The sequence below is a fragment of the Dendropsophus ebraccatus genome, chromosome 1 (genome assembly GCF_027789765.1).
Source record: "Dendropsophus ebraccatus isolate aDenEbr1 chromosome 1, aDenEbr1.pat, whole genome shotgun sequence".
Taxonomy (NCBI): Eukaryota; Metazoa; Chordata; class Amphibia; order Anura; family Hylidae; genus Dendropsophus; species Dendropsophus ebraccatus.
This window is the reverse complement of record NC_091454.1, coordinates 222,664,228-222,677,665: the sequence shown is the minus strand read 5'-3', so window position 1 is coordinate 222,677,665 and position 13,438 is coordinate 222,664,228. Positions and strand designations below refer to the sequence as shown.

Here is a 13,438-nt window from a genome sequence, read left to right as displayed (position 1 = left end):
TTTAAAGGGAACCTGTCACCCCCCGTGCCGGGGTGACAGGCTCCCGACCCCCCGTTAGAGCCCCATATACTTACCTAATCCCGCCGGGTCCCGCTTCTGGAGGTGGTCGGGTGACGGAGATCTCAGCCGCTGCAGCCCGGCGCGCGCGCTGACAGATGAGTCCAACGCTCATAGAGAATGACGGAGCGCTGGACTCTCCTGTCATTCTCTATGGGTGTTGGACTCATCTCTCAGCGCGCGCGCCGGGCTGCAGCGGCTGAGATCTCCGTCACCCGACCACCTCCAGAAGCGGGACCCGGCGGGATTAGGTAAGTATATGGGGCTCTAACGGGGGGTCGGGAGCCTGTCACCCCGGCACGGGGGGTGACAGGTTCCCTTTAATGTGATGTAAATAATCACATTGGTTCAGTTTTATTAAAGAAGTAAACTCCTCATTGCTGGATGGACCTTTCCACTTTTTCTAAGCCATACACTTCCTTCTTTCCCTAATCAGGCACTGGAAACGCTGAACAAAAAGGATTTGACTGAGATCAAAGCCTACGGCCGACCTCCAGCCCTGGTGGAGACTGTGATGCAAGCCGTCATGATTCTGCGGGGCAATGAACCTACATGGGCCGAGGCAAAGAGGCAGCTTGGTGAGGAAATGGGCGGTGTAACAATGTTACAGCGAGTTCATGTCTGCCGCCCCTTGGCCCATTCTTTTTTTTATTATTGTTCCCTTCAATCTTTAGGAGAACAAAACTTCATCAAACAACTCATAAACTTCGACAAAGACAACATCTCAGAGCGGGTTTTGAAGAAGATCGGACAATACTGTGTCCTGCCGGACTTCCAACCGGACATTGTTGGCCGAGTGTCTCTTGCCGCCAAATCTCTATGCATGTGGGTGCGGGCGATGGAGGTGAGCAGATAATGCGTCTATGTAGTGCAGGAAGTCTCGTATTTATTTACCTGTAAAAGCTCCTGAGTTTACGGCCTTCACTTTTCCGCAGATGTATGGTCGGATCTTCCGTGTGGTGGAGCCAAAGCGTGCCCGCATGAACGCTGCACTGTCTCAGCTGGCAGAGAAACAGGCGTCACTGGCTGAAGCCCAGAATAAACTTAGAGAGGTATTATATATTGTCACCTACAGGCTCTGTTCACATATCGGACCTAGGTAGGGTTGTCTAGGTCTTACCTGTTCTGCTTACTGGTGCTCCACTTCTGCCCTCTGCATGTCTCAGAAGTATACCTATGTCAAAGCCAACGTGTGTGAATGAGGCCTAAATCGTACATCTTATCCTTATTATTCCTTATGATGCTGCAGAGCTTGTGCATGATACCCCAGATATTCATGAGCCCTGACATCATTAAGCAAATAAGATTGAGAGCCTAAACCAAAGTTTGACAGATATTAGATGCTGTGGTCTGCTGTGCGTATACTTATGGGCTTAGTCCCACAGGTAGGAGAACGTCTTGAGCAGCTGAAGATGCAGTATGACGAGAAACTGGCACAGAAGGAGCAGCTCCGAGCAGAGGCTGAACTCATGGAGGTGAAGCTGCAGAGAGCAGGAACCTTGGTGACAGGGCTGGCAGGAGAGAAGACTCGCTGGGAACAGACCGTCACGGTAAGTGCCGCTGCTCTCCACATTACTCTGATCAGATTGGCTTTTCTGCCCTGGTAACGTATCACTGTTTTCCTCTGCAGGGTCTCGAGCAAGATCTGGGCTTCCTTGTTGGCGACTGTCTCCTGGCCTCAGCCTTCCTGTCATACATGGGTCCTTTTTTGTCCAGCTATCGGGAGGAAATACTTTCTTTATGGAGTAAAGAGGTGATTTGGGGCTCCATAAAGTCTCTGCACAGTCCATCCCCCCTTATTATGTGTCCCATCAACCAGTTTACTAGTAAAATCTCTAAACTGTCTCTGGTAGTAGTATAGAACCTGTTCACTGATGTAGAGTACAATCTTCTTCTCACCAGACTGAAGTGGCTGATAACATGGAGGATAGATAGTAGTCACCTGTTTCACTGTCAGACTCTCCTTAGGCCATGTTCACCTGCCTGACAGTAAGGCTTACACTGGCTTCCCATAGCTAATATTAGGTAGAAATAAAGTATAAGAATCTGGTGTGAAACTGAAGTGGCAGGTAACAGCAAGATGAAAGCTGGCCTTACACATTAGATAGCTCGCTGGGCCAGCAGCGATCTCTCCCAACCCCCTTGTATGTTTGTCCGGAAGTGCATGTGTTTTTAGTAGAAAGAAGAGGCTAAGCTGCTCTAGACTGCTTTGGTGGTGGTTTATCCCTTTAGAACAAAGGGATCAGGCATGTTCCAGTATGGATCCACCATGCCCCATCCTTCTTTCCTCTGAAATTTTGTGTCCCTCATACATATCAAAAGGTTCAAACAATCTGACTCTGTGTCTGATGTGTGATATCACTTGTCATCCATTGCATCAGGTGAGAGAGATGTCGGTGCCCTGCTCCACGAACTTCTCCCTGACCACCTTCCTATCCAGCCCCACCATAGTGCGAGAATGGAACCTCCAGGGACTGCCCTCCGACAGCTTCTCCAGTGACAACGGTGTTATCGTCACACGAGGGAACAGGTAGCGTCAGGTCCCATGGAGATGCGTCATGTGACGGGAAACAGTGGGCAGATGAAGTGGGAAGGCTCCTCAGACAGCTGGAGTCTATTCCAGTCTGTGCTCCAGCAGTCATAAACACATTAGTCAGTCTGAAACCTACACAGTATTTATCAGAGCCACCTCAGACTAATGTGTCACCTCATACAACAACACCCACACCATCTGTAATAATAATATGCCATTGTTATTTGGGATTCTGGACCAGGCATCTTGTTTATCTGGGCCTTGAAAAACCGAACCCAAGGGGTCTACCATTTGTGGCTATGGCCATGTTGAGTCACGTACATCCTAATCAATGTCTTCTATCTGGTCACAGATATATTCTTTGATATTTTTAGGTGGCCACTAATGGTCGATCCCCAAGGACAAGCCTCCAAATGGATAAAGAGCATGGAGTCAGCCAACGTAAGAGTTCAGACAGACATCCTCAGTTCTATGGTTTATCCTGATGAAGTTGTCAATTGATCAAAGTCTTATCTTCTCTTCTATTGCAGCAACTTAAGGTGATCGATCTTCAGATGCCAGATTACATGCGGATACTGGAACAAGCAATACAGTTTGGGACGCCCGTTCTTCTGCAGAACGTCCAGGAAGATCTGGACCCATCTCTGTCTCCCATCTTAAATAAGTCAGTTACCAAAGTAGGTGAGTAACCAAGTTCCTGAAACAGGGGTAAGAGAGAAGGAGACATAAAGCAATGGCAATGACTGAAGAGGCAAAGGGAAGCTTCCTCTTCCCCGGGGATCCTCTCTGTGTAGACAGCACAAGCACCTACAGCTTAGTTGTATTACATTGTCTTCTTCACAGGGGGGAAACTTCAGATTCGTCTGGGTGATAAAGATGTCGTTTATAATCCTGAATTCCGATTCTACATCACAACCAAACTATCCAATCCTCACTACACCCCTGAGATCAGCTCCCAGACCACCATAGTCAACTTTGCTGTGAAGGAGCAGGTAAGGAGCAGGTTTCAATACAGCTAGATAGCTAAGGGACTGCTCTGCGGGAACAGGAGATAAGTCAGGTTCTTAAGGTCCCTATACACCTTGTTCTTTTGTCGTGGCAGGGGGCTCTTCTGACCATCCACCAACGATAATATTAGTGGAGATTGGGGTCGGATGTGATGAAAAATCACTGCTCAGCGTCTTTGTTCTCGGGATAGATAACCGGGGGATAGATAACCGACGGGGATAAATAACCGATGGCCGAACGATCGTTGAAGGTGTATGGCCACCTTTAGAGTCATACACATTAGATGGTTGTCGAATTCTGCAGAAATTGACATCTGATGTGTGTGGCCTTAAAGGTTCCTTTAAACTGGGATCTAACATTGCATTCCTTTATTTCACTGTACGTGGAGGGAATCACAATGAATGGGTGTCTGTTTGTCTACCACCAGGGGGCAGTGTCTGCATTGCACTGCCAGTTATTTATATTGGATGCAGCTTTTCTGGAAGTTTGCATGCTGTTTAGGTAAGGTCAGAGAAGTCAGATGTGGTGCAGAACATGTCAACAACAATCTGCAGGAAAAGCTTCATGACAAATCCTGCAGATCTGGTACCAGTTACAAACAATGTGATAGACATTGACATGCTGCAGACTGCTATCATCCACTGAAGATGTTGACTGAATGAACCTATCTTTTTCACGAACTACACTCGTCGCCTATCCTGACTGAAGGGTGAAGCAGTGTACTCTAGTATCTACAATAGAGCCATAGTGTTGAACACAATGGCAGCACCCATGCCTGACCGCTGTGTCATGAAACACTGATTAGTTACTAGGGTACTATTACACGGAACGATAATCGGCCGATTCGGCCAACTATTGCTCCATGTAATAAATACAATGATCAGCCGATGACAACAATCATCGGCTGATCATTGGTATAGGTTCTGACCTACTTTCGTCAGGCGCAGACCGCGCATCGCTACATGCAATAGCGGTGCGTGGCCGGCGACTGACGATATACATTACCTATCCACGTTCCAGGGCTGCTCCTGCGGTCTTCTCCCCGGGTCCCTCTCGCTCTAGCTTCAGAGCGGCCTGTCAGCTTACAGGCAACTCTGAAGCTAGAGCTCGCGAGACCTGTGGAGAAGCGGACCGCAGAAGCAGCCCTGGAGCGTGGATAGGTAATGTATGTAATTTAAACAAGGGCTGCAAGGACATCGGTAACGATGTCCTTGCAGCCCTTGTTAAACGATTATCGGGCTGTGTAATAGGCCCAGTAAACGAGCGATGATCTAGCAGATCACTGCTCGTTTACAGGTATTATCGGGCCGTGTAATACCACCCTTAGTCACACTGGTTGGAACCCACCACAGACACAGGTTATCTTAGGATAGATATAAAGGTTTCCATCATGTCCTTTCCCTTCTTCCCTCCTGTTACATATAAAGATTTCCATCATGTCCCCCCCTTTTCCTTCTTCCCTCCAGTAACATATATTAAGGTTTCCATCATGTAATTTCCTTTCTTCCTCCTGCAACATATATCAAGGTTTCCATCATGTTCTCCCTTTCCCTTCTTCCCTAATGTAACATATATAAAGGTTTCCATCATGTCCTCCCTTTCCCTTCTTCCTCCTGCAACATATATAAAGGTTTCCATCATGTCCCCCTTTCCCTTCTTCCTCCAGTAACATATATAAAGGTTTCCATCATGTCCCCTCCTTTCCCTTCTTCCTCCTGTAACATATATAAAGGTTTCCATCATGTCCCTCCTTTCCCTTCTTCCCTCCTGTAACATATATAAAGGTATCCATCATGCCCTCCCTTTCCCTTCTTCCACCTGTAACATATATAAAGGTTTCCATCCAGTCTTTCCTGATATGTTTTATGCTTCCACCATTTTTGTAGCCCATCTTTGGATCCATTCTGTTTTTTTTTTTAGATAATTGTTTATACTATTTAGGGAAAACCAGTCTGTATGTTTCTGGGTGACAGAATTGTGAATGCAGCTCTGGATGTGAGTAGACATATAACTTTGACCACTTTAGGACCAGCCCGGTATTTCCTAATCATTTGGTTAGTTCCTAACATTGCTGCGCTTCACTACCATCAGGATCAGTACAGATCCTCTCTGGCACAATAATGGGATTTTGTAGAATGCTTTTCTTGTAAATCCACGGTGCCAGTACAGCTAATCTCATTTGCTCCTTTTTGGGTATTTGCCAGTGACTCGGAAGGCGCAGAGCTCCCTATGATGGGGGTGCCAACGTGTGGATTAGTCATCTAAGTAACATTACACTAATGCCTAATTCAGAAGGTTTATTATGTAGATGTCTACGGCGACAATTAGAGATTAGACTGAGGAGAATCTGCTGTAAGATGGTGCCGTCAGGGGGTGGTAATCCTGATCATGGCTGTTCTTTGCAGGGACTGGAGGCTCAACTACTGGGCAGCGTGGTGAGGAAGGAGCGACCCGAACTCGAAGAGCAGAAACAATCTCTGGTCCTGAACATTGCGGCTGGGAAACGTAAACTTCAGGAGCTGGAAGACGAAATTCTCAGGTTCTTATACAGGGGTATCAAAAAAGTGTAATGCATGGGAGCGACCATGTCTAGTGTACAAACACATGTCCATGTAATGAAAATGACCCCCCCCCCCCCCCCTTGGTATCATCACCCACTACAAGACTCTAGGGGCCCATTATTTTATCAATCCTCTTCCTGGGATGAGGGGTAGTATGGCTCTCTTGCCACTAGATTCTGTTGTACCCACCACTACCTATACTCTTTGACTCTCTTAGGCTCCTGAACGAGGCGACAGGATCTCTTCTGGATGATGTGCAGCTTGTGAACACCCTGCAGACTTCAAAAGTGACGGCCACAGAAGTAAGCGAGCAGCTGGAGAGCAGCGAGGAGACAGAAGAGAAGATTGATCTGGCCAGAGAGGTAAGACATCTCTGCACACATCCAGGCTCTGTGTTCTGGATATATTAGGTCAGCAAATGTCCTCTTTTCTCCTGTCTAGGCATACCGCCCTTGTGCCCAGCGAGCTTCACTCCTCTTCTTCGTCTTGAATGATCTTGGACGTATTGACCCTATGTATCAGTTCTCCTTGGATTCTTATATGGACCTCTTTCATCTGAGTATTGACAAAAGCAAGCGCAGTGCCAACCTGGAAGAGCGAATCACCAACCTCAATGAGTATCACACTTACGCCGTCTACAGGTAACTGTGCACCGCTCTCGAGCGGATTATAGCGTGAAGGTGTCTTGTGGACATCCATTGTAATCTCCCAGTGTACTGCTTTCTGTTGCATTATGGTAGTTGTATTATTCCATCAGACTTTCATACAGCTGCAGCATATTGTAGGCAGACACTGAACAAGCAGGAAAGTATCCGGTCCTGAGAGCTAACACTGAACAGGCAGTATCGTTACTGCAGCTTTAAGTGGACAAAGATCAACATGAGTCGAGCAGTTACCAAGTCCATGTGGTCTATACATTATAGGCGCTCAGTTCTTTCTATTAACAGTAATACGCTGTTGGTTATGAGCTCTTCTTTTAGGTTTTGCTGCCATCTGTGTTGAGTCCTAATATCCTTTATAACATTAGTCAATGCTGGTTCTGCAATCCTGCCCCACAGGTACACCTGCCGTGCCCTCTTTGAGAGGCATAAGCTGCTTTTCAGTTTCCAGATGTGCGCCAAGATCCTAGAAGTTGCCGGAAAGCTCAACATGGATGAATATAACTTCTTCCTCCGCGGGGGAGTGGTGAGTGATTTCTCTATGAACACTTTACTGAACCTCCTGTTCTTCATATGAAGGAAGGAAAACAGACGTAAAGGGGAGCTGAGCTTTAAACTAAGTCTTTATCTATCACAGGTCCTGGACCGAGAAGAGCAGATGGACAATCCCTGCCCAGGGTGGCTTTCTGATGCTAACTGGGATAACATAACCGAGCTGGACAAGCTGGCTAACTTCCACGGGATTATGAACTCGTTTGAGCAGTATCCACGAGACTGGCACCAGTGGTATACCAGCCCAGAACCTGAGAGCGCCTGTCTGCCAGGTATGAAGGATAGGCATAATATTCTAATCATATATATATATATATATATATATATATATATATATATTATTATATATTATCATGGAGCAATCCAAAGACTTACACTGTGTATATAATCTTGACACAGGTGAATGGGAGAATGCCTGCAGTGAGGTGCAGAGGATGCTGATTGTCCGATCACTGCGTCAGGACCGTGTGGCATTCTGCGTTACTGCCTTTATCATCAACAACCTGGGGTCAAAGTTCACTGAGCCCCCTGTGCTGGATATGCGGGCGGTGAGTGATTATTATATCAGCTTTCTGGTCTGATTCTCATACACTCTTTCTCTGACCCATAAATTGCCCACGCGCTTTTCTCACACTTCTCCGTTGCTCACATTGATAAAGTGTCTGCCCACTTCTCACTTTTGTCATCCATTTTTCTATAGGTAGTTGAGGACTCTCTTCCTCGCTCTCCCCTGGTGTTTGTCCTCTCTCCGGGGGTGGATCCGACCGGAGCCCTCCTTCAGCTGGCAGAGCAGTGTGGCATGTCCCAACGTTTCCAGGCACTCTCTCTAGGACAGGGCCAGGCTCCGATCGCCACCCGCATGATCAAGGAAGGCGTCAAGGATGGTAAAACCCATAGTTATTCTTATATTACATAAAGCCGAACTATGTGTCACCAAGTTCTGCCCTCACATAAAAGGTCTCCCAATTCCTGCTGACGTCTATGTTAACTGTGGTTTGGGCTGACATTCCCCGTATCACTTTCCAGGGCACTGGGTGTTCTTAGCCAATTGTCACCTGTCGCTGTCATGGATGCCACAACTGGATAAGTTGGTGGAGCAGCTGCAGGTGGAGGACCCACACCCCAGCTTTAGACTCTGGCTAAGCTCCAGCCCCCACCCTGACTTCCCCATCTCCATACTTCAAGCCAGCATTAAGATGACTACTGAGCCCCCTAAGGTAAGATGTTATAGGAATACACAGAAAATCCATGATCATAAAAGATGTATAGTGGTCCATACATGTGGTACAATTTTTACAATATCTGTGTACATTGCTATCCTTAGGGTCTGCGTGCCAACATGAAACGTCTGTACCAGCTGATCACCGAGCCTCAGTTCTCCCGCTGCAGCAAGACTTCCAGCTACCGCCGCCTGCTCTTCTCTCTCTGCTTTTTCCACAGTGTCCTCCTTGAGCGCAGGAAATTCCTCCAGCTCGGTTGGAATATCGTGTATGGCTTCAATGACTCTGACTTCGAGGTGAGACCTTTTTTTGGAAATTTTAAGCTTATGAGCTCAATGCTATGAAGCCTGAAACATACAGTATCCTAAGATGAGGAGCTAGATGAACCCTATTCTTTCTTCTTCAGGTATCGGAGAACCTGCTCAGTATATATCTCGATGAATATGAGGAGACACCATGGGAAGCCCTGAAGTATCTGATTGCCGGTGTCAATTATGGCGGTCACGTGACTGACGACTGGGACCGACGACTTCTAGGAACCTACATCAATGATTATTTCTGTGAAGCTGCGCTGAGCACCGCATTCTACAAGTAACCGATGAGCTAAACCCTTACACTCGGCAGTATTTGTGCTCTGTGTATATGGTTTATATTTTTTATATTATGTCTTATTAAGGCTTTCTATATTGGACACTTACTACATCCCTCGCGATGGGCCGCTGGCATCGTACAAAGAGTTTATCAGCTTGCTTCCCACTGTGGATCATCCTGAGACCTTTGGGCAGCACCCCAATGCAGATATCGCCAGTCAGATCACTGAGGCGCGGACGCTGTTTGACACGCTGCTGTCGCTTCAGCCCCAGGTTACCCAAAGCGTGTCTGGAGGACAAACCCGAGAAGAGAAGGTGCTGTTTCCACAAATCCCTGACTTGACTCCTTTTTTCGTTTCCCTTGTGATGCATTAGCCTGAACCTTATTCGTGTCTGCTCAGGTCTTGGAGTTATTGAATGATGTTCGACAGAAGATCCCTCAAGAAATAGATTACGAGGGAACAAGGAAAATGCTGAGTGATGATCCAAACCCCCTTAACGTTGTCTTGTTACAAGAGATCCAGAGATACAACGCCTTGCTGAGCACGATTAGGTGAGTCTGGTTTAAAAAAAAAAAGTCTCTTGTAATAAATATCGTTCTTAGAGGGGTATTTTGCTCAGGTAAAATACATGTGAATCATCCTCCCTCCTGGAAACTAACAATTCCTTCCATACTTGTTATTATCTATTCAGTCTCCTTCCTCCAGTTCTGAGCTGCTGCTTTCTGCTGAAGACATGGAAAACTGTGTGTGAAACCTCTGTGAGCTCACTACGTTTACTAACTCCCATTTTCTATGTACATGGGAAAGGGAAATAATTCCACATATATTTTATGAGCGGAATAATTAAATACCCTACATTGCTTTTTTTTGGTGCTGAAGGAGAGCACTGGGTTATAAACATGGAGGGCCAGGCCAAGTCCTGCACATGCTTACAGGTCCCAGATGCAAAATAGAGACGGATCCTTGGTTGCATCATGATTGCTGATTGTTTCCATTTTGTTTAGATCTTCTCTACTAGATCTGGAGCGTGGTATTCAAGGTTTCGTGGTCATGTCTACTGAGCTGGAGGAGATCTTCACCTGTATATATGATGCACGTGTACCCCCACTGTGGGAGAAGGTAAGGTGATCAGGAAACAATGTAAGGGTATGGGGATATGGTGAGGATGTGAAGGTAGGATGAGGCGATGATGATGTGAGGGCAGGATGAATAGATGAAGAAGATGTGACAACAGGGTGAGGAGCTGATGATGGCGTTAGAGCAGTATGATAATGGTGTGAGGGCAGGATAAAGAGATTATGATGTGGGCATAGCATGACAACTGAGTAGAGATGAGCCGAACCCAGAAGTCTTTGCTTTTGATCACGGTGGCCGAAGAAGTTGGATGCAGCTCTAGGGCTGCCTGGAAAACATGAGCGTGCTTGAGTTGCGCTCATCTCTAGAACTGAGTGATGTATAAGTGATATGATCAATCTTTTGATTTTTGCTTTTAGGCTTATCCATCATTGAAACCACTGGCATCCTGGACCCGGGATCTGGCGTTACGGGTGGAGATGTTTGCACGCTGGGCAGAGACGGCACATCCACCGGTCCTATATTGGCTGTCAGCCTTTACATTCCCAACTGGATTCCTGACTGCTGTCCTCCAGAGCGCTGCCCGACAGAATAACGTAAGACTCTGAACCATTTTATAGTGTGCAGCTTTATGGTATACACATCATAGAAAATGTATCCCAGTGAGAGGACTGCATCAGAACTGACCTATATCATCTCCTGCGCAGGTGTCAGTAGATTCTCTGTCCTGGGAATTCATCGTCTCAACCGTAGATGATAATAACTTGGTGTATCCTCCAAAGGTAAGTTTCAGAGTACTCCGACATATATGTATGTCTTGTATACAGACAAAACAGATATATAACGCTGGTGATACTTGGTTCCTCAGGACGGGGTATGGATCCGCGGTTTGTACCTGGAGGGCGCTGGCTGGGATAAGAAGAACTCCTGTCTGATGGAAGCAGAACCAATGCAGCTTGTGTGTCCTCTCCCGACTGTGCACTTTAGACCTACAGAGAGCAAGAAGAAGAGCAGCAAGGGTATGTGAGGGGCACTAGTATGTATTTACACCCAGTGCAGGAATCATGTCCCAGACCTAGGGCCTCCTGCACCTGACACTGATTCAGCCATGTGATCATACTGGGTACCAGACCCTGGCATCTTGGGCATCATTAGTGTAGTCAGCCTGGCATAATAGCCCTTTATTATGATTGGATAAAGGATGCTCAGGTACTTATACAAACATAGACCAGCTTTCTTCTGGAGAGAGAGAGAGAGGAGAGAGAGAGACCATCTTTGAATTCTATGTTTTTTTCTATCTAAATATAATAAAAAACAATCTCCACAATAGGTAAATACAACCTCAGGTGAACAAAAACACATACATTACACCGTGCCTTTATTTATTTAACAAAAACTAGGCCAAAATGCAAAAACAGTGAGAAAAAGGAAGATTTTTTGTGCTGCTTTCATAGAAATTAAGAGGGTAAGTGGCAGCCAGGTACCCTTGATTACGGACAGTTTGCTGGATTGGACAGAGCTTTCAGGCCTATGCTGTCAAGGAAGGAAAGACATCAGCGATGCCTTTAGAGAACCAATTGTTGCTCGGTTCACTATGTAGTGATGGTGATGTGTAACTGCAGCTCAGGTCCCATTCAAGTGAACAGGAGTTGAGCTGCAGTTACAGGTGGTCACCACAGCTACACAGAGAACAGATACAAACCAATAGAAGAAAGAAAAAAGCCAGCTTACCCCCTCCACCGAGCTTCCCAGCACGGGCTCACACTCCAACAAGTGTCCACAATAGATACAGTAGATAAACGAGTCCAGCTCCCGGCAAGGTTGGATCATGTGCGTTTTATTGACAACTCCGTCACCCTACACACATCAGGCATGCCCCCAACAGAAAGCCATGGCTTTCAACCGATAGCTGACAACCGATAGAGCTGACAAGCAGCTGACAACCGACAACCAAGCGATCAGTGACCGATGGTCTGCTGTCCCGTAGATAGCTTATCAGTCTATTTTGCCCTGAAAATCCCTTTAATCTAATAAAACCATTTACCCAATTTAGAGCCGTTTAAGTACCAGATTTTTTGTCCTGATGCGTAAAACTAGAGAGTCCAAAGAAGGTGTACTTTCTTTTTTCTATGACTAGATAGTTAGCGATAATGCTATACACACCTATGTACAACCTTTCTCTTCCTCTTAGGGCTGTATTCCTGTCCCTGTTACTATTACCCGGTCCGGTGTGGCTCCACTGGTCGGGCCTCCTTTGTGATCGGCGTGGATCTTAAAACAGGTTCACCACCTCCGGAGCACTGGATCAAAAGAGGGACGGCCTTACTGATGAGTCTGGACAGCTAGAGGATCTTCTCATGTTCTGCTGATGGATCGGCTCTCTCCTCATGGCCTGTATGGTCCATACTTGTATTTATTCTTGTAAATGGCCTTCACAGCACATTAAAGTTCTTTAACTTTTCAGGCTGTGATGTTGTTATTTTCAGGTTGGAGTCAATTACTGAATACTGAAAATATTTTCCCTTCCCCCTTCCCTCGTGCTTTGTAGATCAACATATATTACGCTCTTACTTGGACACGCTGAGTGTCTGAACTTCATGTGTCAAGTGGATGCCCAATGTGGATGAAAGTTATACATCTGTGTGCTAATAACCCGCATGCATCATATGTGCAAGGGGGAGTAACACTGCGAGAGTCATTGCTAGAGAAGGATCTGATGTATTTATAGATCATAGACTACAGAACAGCGTGCGGTGTCAGTCAGCTGCCTCTAAGGCCAGCGGGATGTTGTCATGTATTAAAAGAGGCCTGGACTCTCGGGACAGAGAGATATTACCGCTTTACAGAGCGCTGGTGCCTCTTCATCTGGATGCTGGTTATGCCGTTCAGTTCTGGGCACCAGTTTATAGGAAAGATTCCCCTGGAATTTAGTAAAGTACAAAGACGAACAACTGATCAGGGGCACGGGGGATCCTGGCTATAAGCAATGATCAAAAGAATTACATGTATTCGGTCTTGACACATCTGAAGGGGAACATGGCTAAATTGTAGAAGTATTAAATAACCGGCTAAAAGGGTACTCCGGAGAGTAGTGATATGTTTATTACATTGCTGTGTGTATTCTGTAACATAACCATTACAATATATGTATATTTCTTTTCATTTATACATTATTGCACGAG

General features: G+C 46.2%; 1 protein-coding gene and 1 long non-coding RNA gene across 3 annotated transcripts in view; one reads left to right on the top strand and one right to left on the bottom strand.

Annotated features, from left to right (window-relative positions):
• Nucleotides 1–12,717, top strand: part of DNAH2 (dynein axonemal heavy chain 2) — a 77,729-nt gene extending 65,012 nt beyond the window's left edge. For both annotated transcript variants that reach the window (XM_069948954.1, XM_069948943.1), the window contains 26 exons: nucleotides 494–635; nucleotides 732–901; nucleotides 993–1,109; nucleotides 1,443–1,607; nucleotides 1,688–1,810; nucleotides 2,439–2,587; nucleotides 2,965–3,031; nucleotides 3,121–3,271; nucleotides 3,434–3,582; nucleotides 6,004–6,137; nucleotides 6,377–6,521; nucleotides 6,601–6,800; nucleotides 7,218–7,344; nucleotides 7,456–7,642; nucleotides 7,770–7,918; nucleotides 8,071–8,254; nucleotides 8,397–8,587; nucleotides 8,695–8,886; nucleotides 8,997–9,181; nucleotides 9,267–9,495; nucleotides 9,582–9,733; nucleotides 10,187–10,301; nucleotides 10,676–10,852; nucleotides 10,964–11,038; nucleotides 11,125–11,275; nucleotides 12,448–12,717. In XM_069948954.1, the coding sequence (XP_069805055.1) occupies nucleotides 494–635; nucleotides 732–901; nucleotides 993–1,109; nucleotides 1,443–1,607; nucleotides 1,688–1,810; nucleotides 2,439–2,587; nucleotides 2,965–3,031; nucleotides 3,121–3,271; nucleotides 3,434–3,582; nucleotides 6,004–6,137; nucleotides 6,377–6,521; nucleotides 6,601–6,800; nucleotides 7,218–7,344; nucleotides 7,456–7,642; nucleotides 7,770–7,918; nucleotides 8,071–8,254; nucleotides 8,397–8,587; nucleotides 8,695–8,886; nucleotides 8,997–9,181; nucleotides 9,267–9,495; nucleotides 9,582–9,733; nucleotides 10,187–10,301; nucleotides 10,676–10,852; nucleotides 10,964–11,038; nucleotides 11,125–11,275; nucleotides 12,448–12,602 (3,981 nt within the window). In that variant the 3' untranslated portion in view covers nucleotides 12,603–12,717. The remainder of the gene's footprint in view (nucleotides 1–493; nucleotides 636–731; nucleotides 902–992; nucleotides 1,110–1,442; nucleotides 1,608–1,687; nucleotides 1,811–2,438; nucleotides 2,588–2,964; nucleotides 3,032–3,120; nucleotides 3,272–3,433; nucleotides 3,583–6,003; nucleotides 6,138–6,376; nucleotides 6,522–6,600; nucleotides 6,801–7,217; nucleotides 7,345–7,455; nucleotides 7,643–7,769; nucleotides 7,919–8,070; nucleotides 8,255–8,396; nucleotides 8,588–8,694; nucleotides 8,887–8,996; nucleotides 9,182–9,266; nucleotides 9,496–9,581; nucleotides 9,734–10,186; nucleotides 10,302–10,675; nucleotides 10,853–10,963; nucleotides 11,039–11,124; nucleotides 11,276–12,447) is intronic.
• The window catches only part of LOC138770118 (uncharacterized), a 69,978-nt gene continuing 67,436 nt past the window's right edge, over nucleotides 10,897–13,438 (bottom strand). Inside the window, exon 4 of the long non-coding RNA XR_011359399.1 lies at nucleotides 10,897–11,245. This is a non-coding gene — a long non-coding RNA (uncharacterized lncRNA). The remainder of the gene's footprint in view (nucleotides 11,246–13,438) is intronic.